The sequence below is a fragment of the Taudactylus pleione genome, unplaced genomic scaffold (assembly GCF_031769625.1).
Source record: "Taudactylus pleione unplaced genomic scaffold, aTauple2 ptg000205l, whole genome shotgun sequence".
NCBI classification, from domain to species: Eukaryota; Metazoa; Chordata; class Amphibia; order Anura; family Myobatrachidae; genus Taudactylus; species Taudactylus pleione.
In genome coordinates this window covers 4299212-4326425 of record NW_028284607.1, presented here as the reverse complement: position 1 = coordinate 4326425, position 27214 = coordinate 4299212, and the positions used below count along the sequence as shown (strand labels likewise).

Sequence of the window (27214 nt, the reverse complement as noted above, 5' to 3'; positions counted from 1 at the left end):
GTGCAGGGGAAACACTTAACGATATGCTGCATGAGTGATAACATTAAGTGTGTATGCTGCTTTACAATTTGATGGTTTCATTGCCTCAAATAACTCAACTGGCCACCACACTACAGTTCCTGAAGGGATTTACTAATCCCTATGCTGTGCACTTAAACCAGTGGTCAGGGAACAGGGGGTAAAAATGAAATTCCTGGAGGGAATGGACAGACAGCCGGGCATGCATAGAATGATTCATATGCATGCCCGGCTGTGCCGCAGGGAGGCTCTAAGCCGGACGCCCGATGAGATGCTATTACCAGCAGGCGCCCAGCTCCTTCCCTGCAGCGCCGCGTTAGCCGGAGGCTGGAGTTCTCTTCTGAACTCCAGCTTCGACCTCCATGCGCACTATGGGAGAGACATCATGACGTCTCTCCCATAGTTCCGAGGAGCAGCTGGGCGGACAGGACAGCGGCGGATGCCGGAGCGGGGATTAAGGCAAGTGTTTTTTTTTTTTTTTCTACAAGCGGCGCTACTATATCCTTCCTTTGAAATCAAGGGGGTAACATCGGCATGTCCAAATATATTTTGGGGGTAAAAAAGGTAAAAAAGTTCCCTGACTTAAGCAATTTACACAGCACACCTGGTATGTGACTGGCTGGACAACTATACAGTGTCCATTTTTTGTTGTTGTTGAATGCAATGTCTAAATGTTTATACATCTTTGGATCTGTTGTACACTCTCACAGGTTGCTCTTACGATTTATGCTGGGCATACACGGCAAGATAAAATGTCTGTCAGACCGACACATTTTATCTGGCCGGCTGCCAGCCGCAGATGTCCGCGGCATACACTGAGAGAAATCTCACAGTGTATAGCCCGACATCTGTGCTCCGCCCCCGGGGGCGGAGACATTTCCCTGTTCCTAAGGAACACAGGAAATGTCTGTCTGTCGGCCGCGCTGGGCATACACTGCCCGATGCGGCCGACAGTTACCGGGTAAATATTGCATCGGACGGCCATGCTGGACAATCCAGCATGCCCGACCGAGCAATATTTAACCCTCGGTCGCCCCCCCCACGCTACAATTATCGCGGCGATCCGCCGATATCGGGCGGATCGTCCCGATAATTGCAGCGTGTATGGCCAGCATTACATGGAGATTATTAATTTACAAGTATATTACTGTAATACAATGTTTTTTTCTGCTAAAAAGGAAAATCCACTTTATAAAGAAAAAAAAAAAAACCCCCCGCTTTTACTGGTGTAACTCTTGCGCGGTTTTAAACATGAACAGGTTGCAAACATTAAAATAGGATTTTTGGTCAATTTACCATTGAATCCTTTACGCTGAAGCAGGCTGGGGAACACTGGACCATGGGACGTTGAGCAGCTGTCCCCAGGGGAAGGAACACTCAAGCTGCCTGACCAGGTAACTGTATGCCCAAAGTGGGTGCCGCCGGAGGCAAAAACCTGAACTACTGTAAAAAAAAGTGAGCAAAAACGTGCAGACTAGACCAGATAGCCGCACAACAGACCTGTGCCAAAGGAGTCCAGTGTCGTGCTGCCCATAAGATCGCCATGCACACTCAGTCTAGGCACCCCACACCAGAATAGGCTTGAGTGATAGACTCCCGCGAGTGGAACCTGGTCCACCGAATGGTCTCCAAGTCAAATCGATGGACGAGGCACAGACAGAACCATTGAGACCAAGCACCGGATTCAGACCCGCTCGCTAAAATGAGTTAGCTCATAGCTGCTGATGGTTCGCATGCATCGCAGTGAGCATTCGCAAACCAGTGCGAGAGATAGGTAAGAGTTTGCTCTGTGCATAGACAGCCCAGCAGAGTGAGTGACAGGAGAAGCAGTTTGTGGGTGGTGATAGGGGCTGGCCGCTAGAAACAAGGTAGTGGATATGCAAACACAAGCGTGCCTGAGCGTCTCAACACTGTTTCAGAGGCATACATAAATTTAGAGGAAGAGTCATAGTACACATCACCTGGCTGGATTTTACACTGAAGTGCTCGCAGTGCTTGCGGTAGGGTATGGTCAACCACAAGCGTTGCGATCACATCAGATGGTACTCAAGGTTAGTGATGGTTGCATACACTTCCTGGATATGACGTGTGTAAGTGGGCATCTTAAGACAGGCTGGTGGAAGTCTGCATACACAATGCGATTGCACGCCAAGATATAGTGGGCGTGCTAATGCCTTGTCGTGCGATCGCTTGCCTTGCTGAATATGCATCGAGCAGGTTGGTCTGAATCAGGTCCCAATTTTGTTAGGGTCTGTGCATTGTCCATTGCAAGAAAAACCCTGCTGGAGAGGTGTCGAAGGCCACCCCCAGAACTGAAGATGCAGACAAGGAAGCAGGATAGACCTTGCAAAAGTCAAGATACAGCATTGCTTCGAAAGGACTTGAAACAAGCGACCAAGGAAGGTCTGTAACTGAAGCCGAAGTATCCATCACAAGCAAAACTCCGAAGAGAGCAAAGTTTGGATACCTTCTACGAGCAATGTGTGTGGCATCACCAACCGTAGTCGGTTACAAAAACACAGAGCCAAGACACTACTGAACAATAGGGCTGAGAGGAGCAGAATGATAGCACGGTCCAATGCCACAGTGTTAGTCACTCCCAAACAGAAATTTAGAACAAAAAAACAACACCTGGCGGCAGAATCAGAGGTCCGAGATAGAACCATAGCGAATGATGCCTAGAACCCAGGTGACTGAAGACTTCATTCAATGGTCTCTGAACTGGAGCAACAGCACTACCACTTGTAAGCAAACTGGGTAGAGCGAGAGATACCTCGTTAGGCACTAGGCTTCCTTGGAGTAGTGTCTCCAGAATGGCAAGGGTTACTAGAAAAACTGCCCCTGGAAACCGAAACCCAGCCAGGGAAGAATCTGCTTGTGGCAGACTGGCCTTCCAAGGATGCACCACCCCGAAAAGAGGAGCAGAAACTTGTAAACGCGGACCCTATCATGAGGCACAGCCACTGGAAGAAAAGTGCTTTCCTGACTGGTGGGGAATAATGGTATCCAAATTCTAGCTAAAAGAGAACGCCAGTTTAGCATATAAACCATGTTGGCATAAAATAGGAAAGAAATAACAGTGAAGTACAGAGAAAATCAGATCTCATGAATATTACACTCATACTTTAAACAAGGGAATGTAGTCATATCATAATCTTTATATTCCTCTGGGGAATCTTCAATGTGTTACCAGGAAAAAAAAAAAAAAGGAGATACATCTAATGCGTTATCCTTTTGAACATTTGCTTAAAACAATAGTAATTTAGAGACAAAAAAAACACAAAAACAAAAACAGAAAGGCAAATCGTGTTTAAAAATAAACAAAAGCCCCCTTATGTGGAGATGAAGGCTTCATAACAGATAAACACTATATACATAAATACTCATATACATACACACACACACACACACACACACACACACACACACACACACGGGCGATAATTCACAAAAAATCTGTTTGGTGCAGAATCTTCTATGATTGAATGTAGCTCAGATGTTGATGCAAGTGATCCGGTCTGTGGGCAAAACATACTGTATCAAGCTGTATGAGGCTAGATGGTGGCACTTCCTATTCACGTCAGAGGCAGTAAGTGATATTTGGACTTTTTTATTTCATGCGCATACGGTCAGCATATTAAAGTAAGTGATACTGCACACTTCATTCAACACTGCATGCTTTATTTTATGCACGAGTTGTACTCTGTGTGACTGCACCATCACTACACTTGTATGGAAAAAAGTAAACTATTTATATTTATGACATAGCATTTTTTTTTTATTAGGCAGGCTTTGGATACAATAGATAATCACAGAAGTGAAAGTAGACAATACATAATCTGAAGATTCAAGTTTCAAATATGAGGAAAAAAAACAAAAACCAAATTAAAATGTCATAATTGAAAATTAAAACTGGGGTAGGGGCACTGTTGACAGACCAAGAGAATTAGATACGAGGTGATTAAGGGCAGTGTAAGAAAGCGTAGAAGATGAGAACGGTGTCAGAAGCTTAAGGGATGGTATTCTAAACAGTATACTAGGGATGGCTGCCGACCATCGATGGTTTGCAAATCATTGATGGTCTACGACATGTGGTTTTGCCATCACTAACAGGCACCGTTGCTGCACCATCGATGGCAGCCCCAGCCGACGTTAAAGAAACATGGGTGACTGGTCTCAAACAATTGGTTTCTATCGATGGTTGAAACCATCGGCCATCAATGGTACAGCTGTAAATGGCCATCACTAGAGTATACCACAAAGAATGCTAATTTCATGGTATAAAGCAGTGCTTCCCAAACTGTGTGCTGCGGTGCCTTGGGGAACTTGCAACAGTGCCACGGGTTGATGGTCCAAGACCAAATCAAATTATTTATGGTGAATGTGATAGGCAAAACCACTGCTGGTTGCTGCCAAACAAAAATTGAGTGGACAAACACAATCCTGTCCACCACCACAATACTGAACATAAAGGATTACAGGTAAGCAAACTTTACTCAATTTAATAGTTTCAGCTTTTTTTCCAATAAGAAACCTGTTAGACCCCTTAACAATTTAACTGGCTATTTACTAAACCTTGGATGCAGATAAAGTGGACAGAGAGCGTACCAAGCAACCAGCTTTTAACTATTTTTTTCAAACACAGCCTGTGACATATCAGTCAGGAGCTGATTGGCTGGTACTTTATCTCCATCCAAGGCTTAGTAAACAGACTCCCAAGAGTGTTGAGAGATTTGATGAACAATGCTGAGCAAGTAGCTACAGGGCCCAAACTAAAGCTGGGTACACACTGATAGATATATCACATGTTATATATCTATAGTGCATTGCCTTGTGTGTACAGCGGATAAGTCTGAACAACGTAGTTCAGACATATCCGATCTCGTGTGTACAGCAGATGTCCAATATATCTGAAAGATATATCGGCCATCTGCTGGTGCGTACGGGCAACCCGCCGATCACCCTTACACAAGCTGCAGGACCCTGCAGTGATTGACAGCTCAACTGGGTGGGTGACTTAAATGTCCGCCCATTTGAGCTGTCAAGCCCGGCACATCGGGCAGATGAATTGGTAAGTGTGTATACACTTACCAATCGTCAGACAGGTTGGTGACCAAGTGTGTACCCAGCTTTAGTCCAAAGTAAAGTGTTTATTATGAAGATGGTATGTGATTTTTTTTTTTTTCTATACAAGCAGTAATCCAGACACAAGAAATGAGAGAGGAAGAAGGGGGTACATCCGAATGGTTCCAAAATTTAGTTAAGACATTTGGTTGCAGCTAATATGTAGGAAGCTGCTTTGGCAGAGTGTTATTCAGCCTCATTGATGGGGTAGCATAGTAGAAAGGACCAAGGGTCCTTAGTAACAGAACATGATAGTATGAATGAGAGAAGATCTTGGACTCCATCCCAGTAGGAGGAAATCACTGGACAGGACCACCAGATATAAAGATGTAAGTCAATTTGTCCAAATCCTGACCAACAAATGGGATTAGCAGAATCACACATTTTTGCCAGTGTGTAGGGAGTGTTATACCATATAAAGCCGACCTTATAGGCATTTTCCTGGTTGATATGGAGCTAGGAGCAATTCTGTCCTGAATGGTTTCCCAATAGTACCCCTCCAGAGGCGGTCTGAAATCCCTCTCCCACTCCCCTTCATGGCTAGCTTGTTGGCCTAGTGTGGAATCTAGGAAAATATAGTAGAGGCTGGAGATCATACACAGATTTTTAAAGCGAAAGTGAAGTGTAATGCAAGGGTCAGGATTTGCGAGAGATTGCAGGAAATGTTTTAATGTAGGAAATCAAAGAATTTCAGATGGACAATGGGAAAGGTTTCAGGGCATCAAGTCAGCAAGGATACCCCCATCCAAGAGATACCCAACAAGTCTTATACTAGCTACAATCCAAGGGGGAAGAGTAAATCGGAAAAAAGACCTGGGATTGTCCCATAGGGGAGTGATAGGTGATAGTGCAGATGAAGACAGGAGTTGCACATGTCTCAGATTTACCTGGAAAGTTGGAAGAGGTCTACTCAAACCATCTGTAGTATTCTTAGGGAGACCCCAGAGGCTAGAGATTGAGGCTAAATGTCTTGGTCTTTCCTCTATGTCCAGCCACTATAAAGTAAGGGACAGAGCTAAGGAGGTCACAATCTGATTGACGTGGCCTGTTAAATAATATAATTTAATGTCAAGGAATCTCCTGCCTCCACCCCTAGTGTTTTTTTTTTGATGACTATACCGAGAAGTCTCTGGAGACTAGTGAACGCAGAGAATGGGCCTTTAACAGAAAGGAGTTTGGGAAGGATAGTCATTTAGACTGCAATGATCCTGCCCACCCACAGAATAATCAAAGATCTCCAGGAAAAGAGGTCCGATTGCATCTTGGTGAAAACACTAAGGAAGTTCCCAGTCTAACGATTCATAGGTGGCAGTGCTGTAAATCCTCAAGCAGGGACAGCCCACCATTACAGCTGGTACACGGCTGAGTATTGCGCTGGCTCTCTGTAATTGGCTCCGAGAGGAAATAGGCGAGGGAAAGGGGTGGCCACCACACTGCCTACATATTCCATGTTACTGACTGCAAAGAGTGCAGTGCAGTGTCGGGGTGTGGGGAAGGTTTGAAGGCTCATCAGAACCACCTTCCTGTCTGACAGGTATCTGCATTCAGTAACATGGAACATGCAGGCAGAGTGGTGGCCACCCCTTTCCTTTCCTCCTACCCTCAAAGTCTTAGTCGGTCACATAAGAAGCTTCAACCCTCCAGACTACATGGACGGAGGAGCTGCTGCCGAATTACTTCTTCTTGGTGAGGAGGTGTGCATGTGTGTGTGTGAGGGGTGCTGACAGGGTGAATGAATGTGTTAATGGGTGCTGAGTGTATGAAAGGATTAATGAATGGGTTAATCAGTGCCGGGGGGGGGGGGGGATTATTAGGTGCGGAGTGGGGGTGTTAATGGGTGAATAGGTTGATAGATCCTGTGCGGGGAGAGCAGATAGTGGATGAAAGGGTTGATGGGTGCGAGAGTGAAATGATAATGAAATGGAGAGGAATAACTTAATGGATTCTTGGGGAGGATTTGTGGGGGCTTTAGGGAATGGTTTAATATGGGGGGGTAAATTGATTCATGGATTCTTGAGAGGAATTCATGATGGTTGCTGACAGGATATATGGGTTTGCTGGGGGTAAATGGTGGTGGAAGTGAATGGGCATATTGGGTGCTCTGAGTATACAGAAGTGTTTAATAGATTTACAGACAGGATGTGCGATGTGTAGGTTCATGCCAGGTTGTTTTAGGAGACGGAAAAATGCAGCCTAACTCTGTTTGGAGCTCTGCACGAAGCTCTAGTAGTTTGGATTGGAGGAGAGTTGTGCCACGCTGCCTCCTGTACTGAGTGACTGGGGGATGGGCTTGGATGCCAGGCTTCCCATGAAGATCTCACTTTTCTGCCTCCATGGCCATTTTAGAATCTCTGTTCCACAGCGAACACAAATCCATGGCCTCTGTGTCAACCTGGCCTGAGGTAAAAATCAATGCATTTACATACGTTATGGTATAATTAATAGATTTAATACACTGATGTGCAGCATAATTATGTATTGCGGGCACTGATGTGCGGCAAACATTTTATTGGGGCACTTAAATGCAGTAAAATTATGTGTTGAGGATCCTGATGTGTCATTGTGCATTGTGGCAAAAATATGTATTGGGGACACAGATGTTTGGTAAAATTATGTATTGAAGCACTGATGTGTGGCATATTGTGTATTGTGGCAAAGTTATCTGTTGGGGCACAGAAGTGTGGCACAATTATGTGCTGGGGCACGAATGTGGCATATTATGTATTGCGGGTACTAATGTGCAGCATAGTTATGTATTGTGGGTACTAATGTGTGGCATAATTATGTATTGTGTCAAAAACATATTGGGGCTCTAATTTGTGGCATAAGTGTGTATTGGGCACTGTAGCAAGGCAAAACCGCTTTGATAAATAGACCCCATGATGCTTCAACTTTATATGTGTACAATCTCATTTATTCCAGTAAACTGCAGCAAAATCTATATCTGCTTAGTGGGCCCTTTCCCCCAAGTGTTCATTTTTATTCTGCCCCTTGAAGTCAAATTCAGAAGCAAGGTAACATTGCTCTAGAGAGGGGAGATTGAGTAGCATAGGTTCAGATTTTTAAAAGTTTAATTTGTAGCCTGATAAATTGCCATAGAATGTCAAAATTTGATAGAGGGAGAAGAAGGAGACCCGAGGTTGAAGAAGAGTCAACAAATCAAGATATCTTGCTCTGAAGGTCTAGTTCACCTCATGCATCATGTTGGGGGCTGCTAGGACTAGTATTTGATACCTGGTTAGGTTTTCATTTTCCAATGCAATAAATATGATTGGAGTCCCCAACAAATATTGCTTCTTTTGAGTTTCTTATCCAAGACCATTATGGGGTTTAGGGGACATCAATAGTACAAGAGTAATAATAGATTACACAGCACAGCATCTGGGAATTATATGCTGCTGCATTCTCATTACATACTGTCACAAGATCAGGGAGTGTCGTCTCCTGGGGTAAACGGCAGCACCTTGCATGCAGCAGCTAATTAGTAGCACACCAGTCCAGGGACTCGGTACAAGTGCCTGCAACTAGTTTTATTTGAGAGCATAAAATAAACAAAACATAAATCCTAGCCTGTCAAGCTCTAACAATTTCTTTGCTCAAGGTGGATGGACCTAGTGTCCAACTTGTGGTTATAAGTGCTGCGCTAAATGCAGTTTTCATAAGCAATTATCTTTTTCTCTGCAGGTCTCAACCTGTTCCCCAAGCTAGAAAAACTAAGCCACCCTTTATGAGCCTCTGACAGGTGGTCTAGCAATCAAGGTTGATAATTAGCCGTCCACCAGATAGAAGCTAGGAACCTGGGGCATATATACATCTCTTTGATAACTTCTCCAGTGCATTTGTCACAATATATACAAACAAACAGAAATAAAAGAAATAATAAATCCCAAACAGAGCCGGATTTAGACCTCATGGGGCCCTGGCAAGATATTGGTTTTGGGACCCCCTCTCTCAAACAATCCATAGCACTATGCTTTCATTCCTAATTCATGCCCCTGTACAGCATCCTGGTGCGCCATGGCCTTGAAACGTCGGCTATGTATGTATAAATAAACTTGATTTGTGCTAAGCTTTTCGGAGTTTGGCCCCATTGATTGCCCCCTCTATAGCTCTCTCTGCCAGTTCATATCACACTGACTCATTGCTCAGTCACAGCAATCACTCACTATGCACACTGACCTCCATCCCAGCTCACTTGTTTCCCCCCCATAGCACACACTGGCCCAGTTAGTGCCCACCTCACAGCACCACATACTACCCCCTTCACTGTCCCCTCAGCACCACATACTGCCACCTTCACTTCCTGTGTCACAGCACAGACCCCCTCTCCCCTCACAGCACAGACCCCTTTCACCTCTGAGCACAAACCCACTGCTCCTCACAGCAGAACTCTCTCCCCTCATAGCACAGAAGCCCTGTCTCCTCACAGCACAGACCCCACCCAGCACAGACCCTCTCCCCTCACGTGATGACATCACATTGCATAACTAACCAGGGCCACCTCCTGAAAGCGCAGGGAGAGGTGGTTCAAGTGACTGACTCACTGGCTCTCTACACATACCCTATCTAATGAGAGCCAGGCCAGGCCTGCAACTCTGCCTCCTCCCTCCTCCTCCTCCTGTGCTGCTAAAATTAAAATCATAGTGTCATCAAGCACTATAGAGAATTATGGTATAATTAGGTGGTAAATAATATTATATATAGCATATAGGTATCCTGTAGAAAGGAAGAGGCTGCACTCCAGACTTTTAAAATAGTTTAAATCTGTACTAATAGTTAGATATTTCAAGACCTCTATGGGTCTTTTCCTCAGGGTACAGATTTACACTAGGGATGTGCAGGCTCGGTTTTACTCGGATTTACTCGGTTCTTATCGCCACTTTACCGCAAATTCGGATTTATTATATTGGCTATCCAAAACACATGATAGGTGATAGCCAATAAAATTCCGTTTAAAGATCCGAGTAAAACCGAACCCGCTCACCCCTAATTTACACTAACTTAAAAGTATGTGGAGTGATGCTACTTTCTATCTATAGGATACCTATATGCTTATACTAAAGTAGGAGGGCCCCCGGCATACTGTTTCTTTTCCAGAGTGCCAAACTTTACACATTGGCCCGGATGCACTAAATGGCAAAATACGGAAAAAACCCCATAAACGGGGGTTTTACTGCATTTTTCATATGTACTAAGCACCTCGTCCCAGTGGGTAATGACACCTTCAGGTAGCATTACCCAAAAGAAGCCTATGGGCTTGTTATTGGGACGCTTACCCTGAGGAGGGATCCAATCAGATCCTTCCCATCACCCCCTGCGCATGCGCAGAGAGACGCCAGAGGGACTTCTGGCCGTTAAACCTGGAAGTCCCTCTGTCCAGGGGCATCGCAAAGGACAGCTCTTATCAGGAGAGCTGTCCTTTGTGATGTAAATAAAGTTTCAAGGTACATGCCGTGATAATCAACTGCGGTATGTACCCGAAGAGAGGCGGGATGTACCGCATCACGGATGCGTTGCTTAGTACTGTACATCCCGCCCATAGAGAGAGCACATATGTTGTTCAGAGTGTCGCCGTTATTTTCACTTGATTTTATATATACACAGTCACACACACACACACACACACACACACACACACACACACACACACATAATAGTAACACCGGCACTCCACAGTAAAAGTAATACTTGGCTGGGTGCCCTCTTAATGAGCGAGAGAGCGACACGCACAGCTATAGGACCCCATATAGGCCTTTGGTGAAAAAAAGCTGTTTACTGCCAGCCTTTTCTTACTTTGTGATGCTGACATACTGGCTCGGCCACAGCCGCCCTCCGCTGCTGGCATATTACAGATTCCACCCTCTCCTCCATTTGCGGCTGTGTGTCCGGCGCCCTCCCATTCTTTTAGTCACGCCTCTTCTTCCCTGCAGCCTGCAACTTGCCATCTGATTGGTCCACCGTCGGCCCGGCAACCCAGTACTGCTCTGCGGCGCTGACGGGGACTGTGTAGGATGTACAGCTGCTACTGGGGTGGTTGGTAGCGCCTGCACTGTGGACCGAGGGATCTAATATGCAGCGGGGGGCCCTATCCAAGAGGGGGGCCCGGGAAGACTTGCCTACAGTGAACCCCCTCCCTTAATCCTGATCAGACTGCCTCTTGGTCCGGTGCGCTCAAAACTCTGCACTGCAGGATCTGTCTAGGGCCGGATTACCAGGGGGTGGCACCCGGCTACGGGCCCCGTGGCGGCCACCTAGCGGTAAATCCGGCCCTGATCCCAAACGATCCCGATATCCTCACCTTGATCCAAAATAGCTTTGATCCAAGTGGACGTGTATTTGATTGCTGCCAAGCAAGATATTCATCAACCCGGGCACGTTTCTTAATGTCAGATGGGTACCAGTGATCAGGGGTCTTATACTTGTTTACCAGATATATCAGGATTGCAGTGCTGGTAAAGGAAGATAAGGGAAAACAATTTGATTACTATTAAAATGTCACATCCATATTGGTGTTATGAGATACACGTGTACAATTTGCAAAGGAAATTCTTTCCTACATGTGTCAGCTAATGACATTCTAGCAAAACGTATTTAACTCTTAAGGTAGGAGCTTCATCAGAGGTCAAAATATATAGTGTCCTACATATGTAGGACTTCAACTACAGCATCAGATCCCCATATCGCAATGTAATCTCACATTAGCATCAGGTAAATTTATTCTTAAATGTTATGTACTGTGCATTGCACAGCAAACACCAATCCCCAATACAGGTTAAGCACTTCAAGCCAGAGCTGATGGACCCGCTTACCTTGCGGTCTGTCTTAATGATCAGTATTGTTTTATTACAGTGTTTGTTCCCAATTGTAAAACACTATGGATTATGCTGGCGCTATATAAATAAGAGCTAATAAAAAAAATACTATGGCACAAAATATACAAATTTTCTTTGCAATTAATGGCATGAAATTTAATTTTGCAACTGAACTTGCCCTATTTTAATTATGTGAAGACTGAGCGGTAGCCTTTAGCTCCCAAATAAATCACTACATAGACTGTATGCATGTGCCCAGAATTCCCAGCATGTATCCTGCCAAAGGGATGATGCAGTATTGTCTAAAGTCTTGTAAGGATCGGTTCGTTTTTTAACCTCTCAGCCATTGTGAAGTCTCCATCCTTGAGAGCTGGCACCTTCCGTAGGGGATTCACCTTGAAGAAATCTGCACTCAAATGGTCTCCTGCAGAAAGAATACAAAAGCAAAAACACATTTGAAATACAGGAACCACGCCATAAATATGTTCCAAAAACTGGTGTACAAAAATGTTTCACTATAGTAGACCAGTTAAAATACTGAAAAAAAAAGTCTGCCTTTTTTTTTCTAAGTTTTATAAATTATTCTTTTATTCACAACTTATGTGCCAATAAGTGCTTACGCCACTTATTGGCACATAAGTTGTGAATAAAAAAAATAATAATTTATAAAAACCTTGAAAAAAGTCTGGAGAGTGCCCCTTTTCCCCCCCGATAAGGGAGAGTGAAGAGTAGTATTTATGGGTGAATAGTTCATCCTGAAGAGAACCCCAGTTGTAAAACAATAAAGAAGAGGTGAGAGTGCTGGACTTCGTACATACACACACACACATACAACTGTTTTAGAAACAAAACTCTGTATACATAGTGAACCACTCCCTGTGACAACGGTGTTCCATACCTGTGTTCTTAACAAATCACTGCCATCACATGATGAAAAAAATGTTAGGAATGAGACACACACACACACACACACTCTAACAGGGCTCGACAAATTTTTCTACAATCTAGGAGCCAGGGTGAAAGTGTAGGAGCCAGACCACCTTTCAAAAAAACAAACAAACAAAAAAAAACCACAATATGAGATATGGTGAGAACTTACCCTTGTTATCTCTATTTCTACGAAGTCCATAGAATTCCACAGGATACCTTGAGGTATAGGCAATGGCGGCAGACATCGGGCACCTCAGAGTTAAGTTTTCAGCCTCCCAGGATGCACTGTGGTCCCTCTCCTATACCCCGCCCCCGAGCCAAGGCATCTCAGTTACGTACCAAGCCATAGGCCAGAGAAGGAGAAGAAAGAGAAGAAAGTCTGGAACACACAAGAATCACATTCTCACCAAAAGGATATGGAAAAACCGGTGACCAGAACAAAACCCATCTGCAGTACAGGTGCGACAGGGCGGGAGACCTGTAGAACCCTATGGACTTCGTAGAAATAGAGATAACAAGGGTAAGTTCTTACCATATCTCTTATTTTCTACTTTAGGATCCATAGGGTATCCACAGGATACCTTGGGGATGTCCCAAAGCAGTATCCTTTAAGGGTGGGGATGCTCCTGTGCTGAACTGAGAATCCGCCGCCCGAATGAGGCATCCTGAGAGGCAAAAGGTATCAAATACATAATACCTCAAAAATGGTATGGACAGAAGACCATGTGGCAGCCTTGCAAAGCTGAACAGCAGAGGCACCACGGCGAGCTGCCCACGAAGAACCCACAGACCGTGTAGAATGAGCTTTAACAGAGGATGGTACAGGAAGGCCCTCATGAATGTAAATCTCAGAAATTGCCATGAGAATCCATCCTGCCAAATTTTGCTTAGTGGCAGGCCAACCCTTCTTACGGAAACCATAGAGGACAAACAAGGAGTCCAACTTCCGAAATGAATTGGTACGGTCAACACAAATCTTTACAGCACGTACCACATCCAAAGAGGCCTCACAGCTGAGAGGTCTGGGGAATTAAAGGCCGGTACTATAATTTCCTCATCAATGTGGAAACTAGATACAACCTTAGGTAGGAAACCAGGGCGAGTGTGAAACACCACCCTGTCCCTATGAAAAATCAGAAAGGGAGGGCGACATAAGAGCCCCCAAATCCGACACCCTTCTGGCCGAAGCAATGGCCAGAACAAACAGTCTGAGCTGTAAGCCATTTTAAATCCACTGAGCCCAGTGGTTCAAATGGCAGTCCTTGGAGAGCCCTCAGGACCACAGCCAAATCCCAAGGAGCACTGGTGGAAAGGGAGGCTGAATGCGAAGTACACCTTGCATAAAGGTGTGGACATCAGGAAGGAGTAGCAATCCTACGCTGAAACCACACCGACAGGGCAGAAACTTGCACCTTCAGGGAAGCAAAGCGAAGACCATGATCTAAGCCAACCTGTAGGGAAGCCAAAACCCTGGATATCCTAAAACACCTGAGGATCATAGCTTCTAGGGTGACACCATTCAAAGAAAGTATGCCACACTCTGTGGTAAATTCTTGCAGAAGCAGGCTTCCGAGCTCTAAGCATGGTGTTAACTACAGAGCTGGAAAATCCCTGGACCTTAAGAGGGCTGTCTCAACAGCCACGCCATCAAAGACAGATGACCCAGGTCCAGGTAATGGCAAGGACCTTGAGACAACAGGTCCGGACGTTGAGGCAACAGCATCGGAGTGTCTATTGAGAGACTCCGAAGATCTGAGTACCAGTGACGTCTGGGCCACACTGGAGCTATCAACTGGAGCGTGCCTCCTTCTTGCTTGAATTTTCAAATCACTCGAGGAAGAAGGGAGAACGGAGGGAAGAGGTATGCAAACCGGAAGGTCCACCGGACTGACAGAGCATCTACCAGAAGAGCCTCAGTGTGTCTTGTTCTTGACCCATACACAGGCAGCTTGTTGTTGTGTCGGTTGGCCATGAGGTCTATCTCTGGAAGGCTCCACTTTTTCACAAGGAGTTGAAACACCTCCTGGTGAAGAGATCATTCTCCTGGATGCACATCTTGACAGCTGAGAAAGTCTGCTTCCCAGTTGAGGACTCCCGATATAAACACTGCCGAGATGGCAGGGAGATTGCCCTCCGCCCAAGCCAGAATGCGGCACACCTGTCACTGCCCCCTGACTTCGGGTTTCTCCTTGATGGTTTATGTAAGCCACCGTGGTGGCATTGTCCGACTGTACCTGTACTGTTTTCCATGGAGAACATATCTTGCCTGCTGAAGAGCTCTGAATACTGCCCCAAGTTCCAAGATGTATATTGGAAGCACAGATTCTGCCGGTGTCCACCTTCCCTGGAACAAGTGTGGACCTGTCACTGCTCCCCAGCCTCGGAGACTGGCGTCCATTGTTAGAAGGACCCAATTCGCAACCCAAAAGTGAGCGTCCACTGTTCAGGTGAGCAGTCTGTAGCCACCAGGCCAGAGACAGAGGTACCTCCGGAGAAAGCACCATTGTCTGTGCCTTTATCCGATGGGGCAACCCATTCCATCTGGAGAGGATCAATTTCTGCAGAGGTCTGGAGTGAAGCTGGGCATATTCCACCATGTCGAACATAGATACCATGGACCCAGTAACCTCATCGCTGAGTGAACAGACACTCGGCGACTCTTTGCCTGTAACGCAGAGATCTTTTCCTCCATCACAAAGATCCTCTGTTGTTGGGAGTCCAACAGGGCTCAGAGATGGAGCATCCTCTGTGAGGGAACCAGGGAGGACTTTCCAGTTTATCAACCAGCCGTGATGCTGCAACAGAGATATTGTCAGTTGCAGATGGCACTGAAGGATCTCTGGCGACCCTGCTAACAGAAGGTCATCCAGATAGGGTAACAAGTGGACCCCCTGCATCGATAGGTGGGCCGCCATGACTTTGGTAAACACTCGAGGAGCTGTGGCCAGACCAAAGGGCAGTGACTGGAACTGGAATGTTGACTGACCACTGCAAACCTGAGGAATTGCTGTTGTGCTAAGATAATAGGGACATGCAGGTAGGCATCCTGAATGTCCGACACCATAAAATCCCCAGGCTCCATTGCCAATATAATGGAACGCAGGGTCTCCATCCTGAACCGAGGAACCCTCAAGGGACTTGAGGTTGAGGATGGGCTGGTAAGACCCACTGGGTTTCTGTACCAGAAAGAGATTGGAGTAATATCCCATTCCCCTCTGGGGTAACGGAACAGGCACTATAACTCCAGCCTGGAACATAGAGTGTAACACTTTCTGGAGTTCCAGGGCCTTGACCTGATCTGACTGAAGGCCTGTGGTGAAAAACAGTCTGGGAGGCCTTTGCCGGAAGGAGAGGGCGTACTCACGAGAGACCACTTCTCTTACCAAAGTGTCTGTGGTAGTCAGAAACCAGCACTGGGCGAACTGAAGAAGTCGGTCTGCCACTCTGGGGTCCCCCAAGTCAGGCTGAAGGCTTATCATCAGACTTGGGAGTAAGACATCTTGTACTCCGAGCCTGCTTCTTTGGCTTGGCAGATTCTTTTGCCCCTGACTGTCTTTTGGACTTACCCTGGGCCCTACAGGGCCGAAAGGACGAAGTGCCGGACCCTGATGGGACTGCAGCCGATGGCAAACACGCAGATTTAGCTGCTGCCAGCGTGGCCACAATTTTGTCCAGATCAGGACCAAACAGGACCTGTCCATTAAAAGGTAAACATTCCAATTCCTTCTTGGAATCTGCATCCGCTTTCCAAGATCACAACCACAGGGAGCGGCGAGCCGCTACTGCTGCCGAGGAGATTCTAGAAGTGAGACCTATATCTAAGACTGCCTCATTAATGTACGTGACTGAGTCTCTGAGATTGTCTACTAACTAAACCTGCTCAGCAGAAGAGTCAGTGTCCAGAGACGCCTCCAAGTTATCTGCCCAGCACTCCATGACTCTAGCCACCCAGCACACGGCCATACCCGGTCTGGAAGTCCCTCCTCACTAGGTGTGTGACAGGACATGGGCAATGTTGCCCTCCTCACTAGGTGTGTGACATGAGAATCCACCTGTGGAGGGATTTTCCATTTGGAGAAATAATTATCCACAAAAGGGGTATGCAAAGGCCAAGCGTCTTTGAGGCTGGAACAGCTTACCCGGATTTTTCCACACCTCCTCTAAATGATCCACTAACTGACCAGATAAGGGAGATGCCACTGTATTTCCTCTAATATCTATAAAAAAGGCGTATTTGGATTTAGCCCATCTTGGGAAACGCAGGGGGCGTTGCCAACTGGCCCACAAGGGTTGTAAGTGCCTTAGCAAAACAAGCCCAGGGCAGTTCCTGCACCGATGCAGTGGCAGAAATCGGGCGTGATAAAGTATAACATGCCCTACATAATCCCTCAGCGTTACCATCTTCCTCTGCTAACTGTACATTGCATGTGGTACATTTTAGCTGAAGAGGATAATTCTAGTTCACTCCCAGACATGATGAGTGTATGTGACTCCCCACACAGAAAAACACTTTTACTGTGAGGTAATGAACACCCTGCAACACCGCACCACAAGGGCTTTAGCAGAGAAAGAACAGGGGGATAGTAAACTGGCTGAGTCAGAAGTGAAAGTACAGACAGACAGCGCTAGCATTAAGTCACATACAATGCAGAAATAAATCTCTGCGCTACAAGCACTATGATCAACTATGCAGACAGAGCCTGGTAGGAAACAGTGCTGCATACATTGACCTTATCGGATGAGGGGTATGCCACCGGACCATGATGCCACCTATATCAAACTCCAGCAGCGTTTGCCACTTCCTTAAAAAATGGCCGCCGAGGAGCTGAGAGGAGGCGGGCCCGAGGGAGGAACGCTGACACAGCCCGCCATACCACTGTGGAAAGGCACTGTGCAGTGGGGGAAGCGCCGGCTGTGAGACAGGGAAGGCGCGCTCCCCTGTCATGCTGTTAACCCCTGGGACGCTGGAGCATTTCCACACTGCTGCAGCCCGCTGTCCCTGGTGGCCTAGTGGAAAGCGCAGGATCAGTACCTGGCCCTACGTGCAGCCTGCCCCCAGGGAGCCACCTGCCTGAGGACAATAACGACTGAATCGGCAGGTACCCTCTGCGTGACCCCGCCGCTTACCTGAACCCCTGTGAATCCGGCCAGTCAGGGATATTCCTGGGTCACCACTAGCTGGGACACCAGACACCCACCAGGATCCCCAGATCAGTACCGGCATTCTGGTCCAGTGGGGTGAAGGAGCGACAGCATAGATGTCGGTAATGACTGTCTGTGCTGTCCAGCTCATCTTGTGCATCTGTTTAACAGCCCCCCTCTGAAATGGTGATCCGACTCCGAGCCGGGCACCTATGAAACAGAGATGCCTTGGCTCAGGGGTGGGGTATAGGAGAGGGACCCCAGTGCATCCTGGGAGGCTGAAAACTTAACTCTGAGGTGCCCGATGTCTGCAGCCATCGCCTATACCCAAAAGGTATCCTGTGAATACCCTATGGACCCTGAGTAGAAAAAAAAAAAAGTTAAGTTAATAATTTACTAAATCAGCCCTGCTGTGCTGGGACACTGGGAGCAGAGCTCCCAGTCCCCAGCATAGGGATTTCAGCTCTGCAGCCAGGGACCATGCCCCATCTGCAGCAGCTGTATCTTAACTCCCAGCAGCACTCACCTGCTGTTCCCCTTCCTAGTGCTAGGGGGAACAGGGAGCTGGCTCTGTTTGTCCCCCAGCATGCAGGCACCTAGCCCCTGCCTCACCGCAGAGCCGGCTTGTCAGGTCTTCCTGTTTACGGCTCTCACACCTGCTGCGCTGGGACACTCGTTCCAGCAGCAGCTGTTTCCCGCCGCCTTCCACGCTGCTGCGCATGCCCAATTGGTTTAACACATAAAAAGCGTCTCAAAGCCGCTGATTGTGAAAGGCACACAAAAAGCCAGCCACCTACCGCCAGCTTCTTCCCGGGCCGGCCAAAACCGGCAAATGTGAAACTGGCCTTAGCCCTGCAGTCCGGCTCAGCCACACGGTCCCCCGTTGCCGCAGAGATTATGGGGGGTTAACACTCCGTGCTGCCGTGGCCACAGAGAGGGCCCAGCTGCAGCAGTAATAAAACCTCTTTTTTTTTTATTTTTTAAACACCTGGCGCCGTTAATACACCCCTGTCCCCGGTGGCCACAACGCTACCCTCCGCAGCCACAATCCCCAGCCATACATAGAACCTCTTACCGGAGGTCTATACAGCCAGGACGGAAGAGAGAGCAGTATCACCACAGGAGACACTGTCAGAGCATGCACTCTTGTGAAATGGCAGCCCATGAATCTCTGCTGGGGCACCGCTTCCTCCAATCCTTCCTCCCTGAAAAATCTGGTCGCCAGGCAGCAAAGTATAGTCGCCATGGCGACCTGGCCCCGGGATTTGTCGAGCCCTGCTCTATAAAATATATGTATTACATAGATATATACTGTATGTATAGATATAGATTGTATCTCTATAATCACACACCCACCAACAGGGGGAGGTGCAGCACTCCATGCTCTAAATAAATACTCTACTCCAGCATAAAGTTTGCAACGTTTCAGTGCCTTTTATTCCCGCACTGTCATCAGGCTACACCACACATGAATGGTTTCAGGATGCATTACTGCTGGCATGACACAGGACAAAGACTTTTGGAGGATGGCTTGGTGTCAAGAAGGGCAGCAAAGAAGCCACTTCTCTTCAGGAACAGACTGATATTCTGTAAAAGGTACAGGGATTGAACTGCTGAGGACTGGGGTAAAGTTATTTTCTCTGATGAATCTCCCTTCAGATTGTTTGGGGCATCTGGAAAAACACTTGTTCAGAGAAGGAAAGGGGAGTGCTACCATCAGTCCTGTGTCATGCCAACAGTAAAGCATCCGGAGACCATTCATGTGTGGGCTCATTCACAATTTTGCCTAAGAACACAGCCATGAATAAAGAATGGTACCAAAACATCCTCCAAGAGCAACTTCTCCCAACCATCCAAGAACAGTTTGGTGATGAACAATGCCTTTTCCAGTACGATAGAGCACCTTGCCATAAGGCAAAAGTGATAACTAAGTGGCTCGGGGAACAAAACATCGAAATTTTGGGTCCATGGCCCGGACACTCCCCAGACCTTAATCCCATTGAGACTAGTGGTCAATCCTCAAGAAGCGGGTGGATAAACAAAATCCCACAAATTCTGACAAACTCCAAGCAAGAATTAGGCAAGAATGGGCAGCCAGTCAGTATGTGGCCCAGAAGTTGATTGACAGCATGCCAGGGCGAATTGCAGAGGTCTTGTAGAAGAAGGGTCAACACTGCAAATATTGACTCTTTGCATAAACTTAATGCAATTGTCAAAAAAAGCTTTTGCCACTTATGAAATGCTTGTAATTTTACTTAAGTCTGACAAAAGGTCTAAAAACACTGAAGCAGCAAACTTGTGCAGCTCATTCGTAGCATTTTTTTTCATCATGTGATGGCAGCGATTTGTTGAGAACACAAGTACATACATGCGGGATGTAGTTACGAGACCGGTGGTGGCCGGTCGTAATCCCAGCAGCGGATTTAACATAGGCGTCGAATTACCGACGCCGTAACGACGAGGACACCAGCCCGAACAAAGGGAAGTCCGGGGTGCCCTTAGTGTTAGCCGGGGGGGGGGGGGGGGGGCGTGGTGGGAGGTTTAGAATTAGGGACTCTAGCAGGCTTAGGGTTAGGTTTGGGGAGCGGGTTAGGTTTAGGCACCCCTGGGGGGTGGTAAGGGTTAGGCACTAGGGGGCAGGTTAGGCACCACTAAGGGAGGGTTAAGATACTTACCTGCCCCAGTCGGGATCTACTGTCGGGTTAAACAGAGGCCACCGGCATTTCAATACCATTCCCATACATAGATTTGAACATGTAGTAAATCGTAAACAATAGGGATTTTGTATATACAATTCATCCATAGTATATGTCAGACAGATGAATTGGCCTAATCTCTTTAGCTTTATATTCATGCTCATTTTATTAAATTATGTGGAAAGAACCAGATTTTTGCAGTAAAGAGATTATCTAATGCCTCTCAGTTCCCAACTGAAATTGAAATGTTTCCATACAAAAAATAAAATTATTATTATTCAGGAACACTAGAGTAGACACAAGTGTTCATACCAAACCTACATAGAGATCTTATATTTCTGGGAATACACTGAAATCTATGCAGTAATAGTGTAGGCTTGATACTCCTCCATATTCCATTAACATGTCAGCAGTCACCTTTCTCAAAATGTGTGTGCGTCATAAACCATGACCTTCTATATCCAGATAGTCAGATTACAAGATTCCTAATAACATAATCAATTAATTATTCTTTAAGTGCAAACCTAACAATAATAAAAAAATAAATAAAAAAAAGGGGGTCGGGAGGTGTGGAAACCCTTCACAAGCAAACATTTCAGTATCAATTGCAGATACATACAGATATTACAATGGTCTGCATAGGTCAGGTTAAAAACAGACTTGAGTGCATCTTAACAAAATAAAGCATTCGCAGCATCAAGTAGAAATGGACACAAGTATCAGATTGATTTTGGACTTTAGTTTTGTCTTTTTGACTCCAAGCGCCATTTTTTTTGTTCACTGGGTTATACTTCCGCTACAAGAAAAGTTATAGAATGCCAGCCAGTATGTACTCAAAATATAAACTACTACCTTGTGGATTAAGGGGCCGAAGTATAAACAGGTTTTTTTTTGCTGCAAAATTTTCCACATGTTCTTTGTGATATTTAAGTACCGCTTATGTAGCATTGCTGAAAAGTAGGAGATATCGCAGCTACATTATCAACAGTGGCAATTTATCACATAATACCACCGGGACCATAGACAGCAATGGTTCTTGCAATATTATTGAAATGTATCAACCTCAGGGAAAAGATTTTGGAGTTTGTATGAGATAGATAACAGCATCTTGAGCAGCTGTAATCTCTTTTATAACAAGGTCCAGCATGAGGGGGATTTTTTTCAGACCCCTCCACTGGCTCTGTCCTTCCCTGACCTGTTCCGCTGCTCTCTCCACTTCTCTGCAATATAGCCGACACTAAACGATTTGAACTATGAACGAGTTGACTGCAGTGATATCTGCGGTGTCAGATATCTGTTATGTACATGACAGATTTTTGCAAACAACGAACGATATTGCATGACATCATTCAGGGAGTGGATTTTTTTTTTTATTGTTTCTATTCATTAGCAGAGTTTTACAATAAAATAAATAAAAATAACCCAACTACAGTAAAATGAATACCTACCTCTGTCAACGGAGCTCCAGATCTTCAATGACATACACTGTCCATGCCTGTCCTGTGATCTGCGCAGGTGCAGTGGCCATCCGTCGACGACTACTTTTATAGCGGATATAAAGCAGCTCTGAAAGTCATTGGGGCATCGCCAGGACAGCCATTTTCACAATTAAATATAATTTCTTATCGTCACGATTTGAAACGATAAGAAGTTATACTTGACAGTCCAAAAACCAGATAATTGATACATGGCCCCAAGTATAAAAGCTAAGGTATATTTTAAGTTGGGTACACACTTGAAGATATATTGTTCATTCCAACTACAAGATATATAGGTAGTGCATCTGCGGGTGTGTACATTTGAAATGTTTGAACTACGTTGTCACACACAGGTTGTGTATGGGATCCCAGCGGTCGGGATGCTGCTGGTCAGAATACAGACAGCGGCATCCCGACAGTCAGAATCCCGACAGCCTTACGTAAGTAAGGCAAGACTAACCTTTACCCCTAACTCTCCCCGGTGCCTAACCCTAACCTCCCCCCTTAGTGCCTAACCCTAACCTCCCCCTCACAGGTGTTTAACCATAACCTCCCCCTGCCCGGTGGCTAATGGTGCATACACATGGTCAGATTTTTCTTCAGATCTGAACGATGATTTTAAAAAAAAGTTCATATCTGATATGTCTGAACGATGAGCGTTCCCGATGGTCAGATAACAATATGACATCTGCTGTGTTTGCAATCAGATTTGGACGATTCCATTCATTTTAATGCAGTAAAAAATCGTTCATCAGATTGTTCAATCGTTCATCTGACCGTGTGTATGCTCCATAAGCCTATCCCCCGATACTTACCTTCGGGATGCCAGCGTTCGGGATTTTGGCGCCAGTATTTCGACAGTCGGCATCCCACACGCCGGGATGCTGACTACATCCCGTCACAGATATATCAGATAGACCCTGCAGAACAGCCGATGCATCACCCGTACACTGGCTGCAGGGACCACCAACATGAACTTCACAAGTTGTGATGTCTGACCAAACATATGGAGCGGCTGATTGGCAAGTGTGTATAGCTTACCAAATTGGCTGCTCGGTCGCTGCTAGGTTTGGTAAGTGTTCACCAACAGTTAGAGTCACACTGTGATATTAAAGCAGAGATCAACAGACTTTCATCGCATTCCGCAAGTTAGTAAATCTGGCAGCATTGCATCCACCATACAAACTTATCGGGGATGCGGCTGTTGGCGGAAATGGAGGGCTCGCAGCAGGTATCAGATATCCGCTGCGGTCCCTCCTTCAAACATCGGGTTGATACTAAATATTTGCGGTTACTTTTCGGGAAATAAGCCGCAAATATTTAATGATAAATAGGCCCCTTAATGAGCTGTTGCAGAAACATTCCACACTAACAGGGAATTAAATGTGGAAGGGGTCTTGTAAATGCAGAAACAAATTCAAGCTCATTTCATTCTCACGCACAGGTTCAGCCAGTGGGCCCGATTCATTATGGATGGCAACAGTGTACACATTCGGCCGATTGTTGCATACTGCACGTGTATATGCATCGCAGTGTGCGTGCATGACAGCTACATTGCTATCGCAGTGTGTTCATGCAGAGAACGGCAAGCCTTCGCAGAGTGATCGACAGGTAGACAGCATTTGTGGGTAGTGAAGGGGGAATGGTTGGAGAAATGCAGGCGTGCCTGTCCGTTTGAACGCCGTTGCATGGGCGCGCATTAATCATCCACTGCAACGGCATACAGTATGCAGCTTGAGTACTCACAGCATGAAACAAGGTTACCAATTTCTGAGTAAGGTCTGACCTATTGTAATTGTGCGTGAGGGGCCGGTGTTACTCAATGTTCCCGATGTATACGCAGGATTGCAAAGTATTAAGGATGTGAGATAGCAGCAGTGGGCGTCTCTATGCTGGCTGTGTGCACGACGGCATTGCAATAGCATTCATTAGCACATTTTTGCAGCAGGTCTGCGTGCATAATCATAGCTGCGATCGCAATAGTGATCTGTAGTGAATCAGGCCCATTATCCGCTGTTACCACAAATATAGAGCTTTGCTGCACACGTTGGAATTAAGCATTTAAGGGGCCTATCCATTAGCAGATCTTTTTCACAAGATGAAAGACAAAAGATTATCCCTTGAAAATTCCTGGGGTTGCGGTGTCATATCTGTCATGTACATGACAGATTTTTGCAAACGACGAACGATATTGCATGACATCATTCAGGGAGTGGATTTTTTTTAATGTTTCTTTTAATTTTCATTAAAAATATCGTTCGTTGTTTACCGTGACAGATATTTCTAATATCTGTCAGCGATAAACGACCAACATGTTGGAGAGACAAAAGACAAAATTTGTCGGCCGCGGGAGTGCGCATTTTCATTGTTTAGAGCCTATCCATTAGCAGATAAATTGAATGACTGAACAATAAATCATTCAAATTAATCTGCTAATGGATAGGCCCCTTTAGTTTCTCAGGTTACTAAGCTAACTGGTAACCCTGATATTGTATCAACATGAATGACATACCCTCCAACAAGACCCCTTCTACCAGATACAAAATGCTCTGCTCCTGGACTTCCCACTTGATTTAGGATTTCCCCTGACCTGTGTTTACATGCAACTTTCATCAATTAACTAGTTTAACACATGTGGCTGAAATCATAAATGTTGTACCTGGTGGAAGGGGTCATGTTGGACGGTCTGGAATGACCAATGTGATTGCACTCAGTCTGTGCCATAGTCAATTCCAAGGGGCCCATTAATGATCGCATTTTGTAAAGCGAACAGGGCATCCAGTACCGCCCATGATCGCATTACAATATGAGATCATATCGGGCAGATGTACGATCTGGCACATGCAGGGAGATTGGCTCCAGAAGGAGCCCGTCCCTGCGATGTGGCCGAAGTGCATGCGGGGCTGCTGCGCATGCGCAGTCCCACAGACTGCACATGAGCGGCGCCCATTGCCGGCGGAGGGATCTGGGAGATCCCTCCGCCGGCTGACATGCGGTAAGTCCCCGTAGACTACAGCAGCGAACGCCATCTTCAGATGGCGTTAGCTGCTGGGGCCAATATCGGGAATTCTTTGCATTCCCAATATTGATACATTTGGCAGCATCGCATCCCCCATAGAAACCTATGGGGGAGGCGGCTATTGAGGGATCACAGCAGGTATCGGATATACCCGCTGCAGTCCCTCCTTCATACATCCGGGGGATACTTGGTATTTGAGGTCAACTCCCAGGTGTTTTCAGGGAATTTACCTCAAACTAAACTTTGATAAATGGGCCCCCAAGAGATTCAACAAACTGCAAAAAAAAAATAAAAAAATTTGTTAGATATATCTCACTCAATATCTCTCTCCATGACCCATTCTATAATGTACAAAACACACACACACACACACACACACGTCATACGTATAAGGGAGCTAGCTAGGGATTTATTTGGCAGATGTAACTATACAGTATATATACTCACAGGCACACTATCGTAACAATGAATATACACCAATCTTATCATCTGTGGCTCGTTGTTACTATAAGCCCCAACACACCCCACTAGTTGCATGCCGCGTATTACTTACTTCATTGACATGATAACCTATGGTTCTCTGACTGGGTTAGATAAGTCTCATCGGTATTACGGTCTGCGGTATGTAAACGCCCAGGTCCCCTAGCTGGCCCAGATCCCATAAAACTGACCTTTGAAAAGCCGCATGTCATTAGTGATGAACGGGACAGCGTTAGCCTTAGCGAAGATGTAGACGGAGCGGCATGGCTGGGACATCAAGTCCAGGTACAGCGTAAGCTCTGCCATAGTGATAGATAACTGAAGATGATTCCAATCCAGCAACCAACCTGCAACTAAAAGTAAGGGGAAGGTATGGACGGACCCTAATCCGGACAGCCCATCCCCCTCCCCATGTACACCGCCCACTTACGTCTGGCCCAGAAAAAATTACCTCACGTTCAACTTCAAGGTCTCCCAGGAGAGATACATTATATTACACTCAGCATGAACTTTGTGCAGACTGCTGTATTCATGGCCGGCTCCATTCCATGCTCACAGTGCAGCATTGTGTGCTCCTTAGTACGTGGAACACTGTATCCCAAAATGGATAATATATATAATTGTTGCCAGTCATAATTTCAAGGACCACTGACAAGTTTTTTTTGTCACTGTATGTAGTTGTTACTCAAAGAAGAAACATTCATGTGTTTATTTTGTAAAATATGAACACAGACCCTCCAACATGACCCATTCCATTAGGTACAAAATACTCTGCTCCTGGACTTCCTCCTTAATTGATGATTGCAGCCACCTGTAGTGAAACACCTGTCTCAGCTATTGCCTAACTTAACACAGGTGACTGCAGTCATTAATTAGGTGGAAAGTCCAGTAGCAGAGCATTTTGTGCTTGATAGGAGGGGTCATTATGGAGGGTAGACATTCACTGCCCACTATTGGAATCTATGTCTGTCCAGTAGACAGATTGGGGTACATGTACGAAGCCCAGAAGCGGTATCAGCGCACGTTATGTGCGCTGATACCGCTTCTCCCCGATGTATGATCGGGGGTCTGGGCGGTAAATGACAGGGGCGCTATGCGCCCCCGTCATTATCGGCGCTGCTATCTACAAGATAGCAGCGCTGATAGCCTGGGCTATGTACGAATGGTCAGATCGTCTGACCATTCGGCCGGCTGTGGCTGTCGTTATCGACAGCTACAGCCTGGCGTTAGCCTATCCCCACAGCAGGGACAGCGCTGTCCCTGCTGCGGCGGCTACCGGCTCCAGGCTGCACGCGGGGATCTCGCGATACTTGCGAGATCCCGTGCATGCTCAGTGGAGCCGGCCGGGAAGAGACACAGCGCATCACCACTTGGCTGAAGCGCTGCTGTCTCTAGCGGGTAGCGCCGGAGGGGGGAGTTAACGCTCCCCCTCTGCGGCCGATGAGATGTTTATACATCTCATCGGTAGTGCTTCCTGCTTCGCCTCGGTAAAGAGGCGAAGCGGGAAGCTTTATA

The 27214-nt window shown here is 46.2% G+C and overlaps 1 protein-coding gene across 1 annotated transcript in view; it reads right to left on the bottom strand.

Annotated features, from left to right (window-relative positions):
- LOC148517980 (glutathione S-transferase theta-1-like) overlaps positions 1 to 26087 on the bottom strand; it is a 29760-nt gene extending 3673 nt beyond the window's left edge. The window contains exons 1-3 of the mRNA XM_088477957.1: positions 25891 to 26087; positions 12291 to 12378; positions 11441 to 11591 (exon numbers count right to left, since the gene is read on the bottom strand). Coding sequence (XP_088334083.1) covers positions 11441 to 11591; positions 12291 to 12378; positions 25891 to 26005 — 354 coding nt within the window. The 5' untranslated portion in view covers positions 26006 to 26087. The remainder of the gene's footprint in view (positions 1 to 11440; positions 11592 to 12290; positions 12379 to 25890) is intronic.
- Positions 26088 to 27214: the final 1127 nt, after the last annotated feature.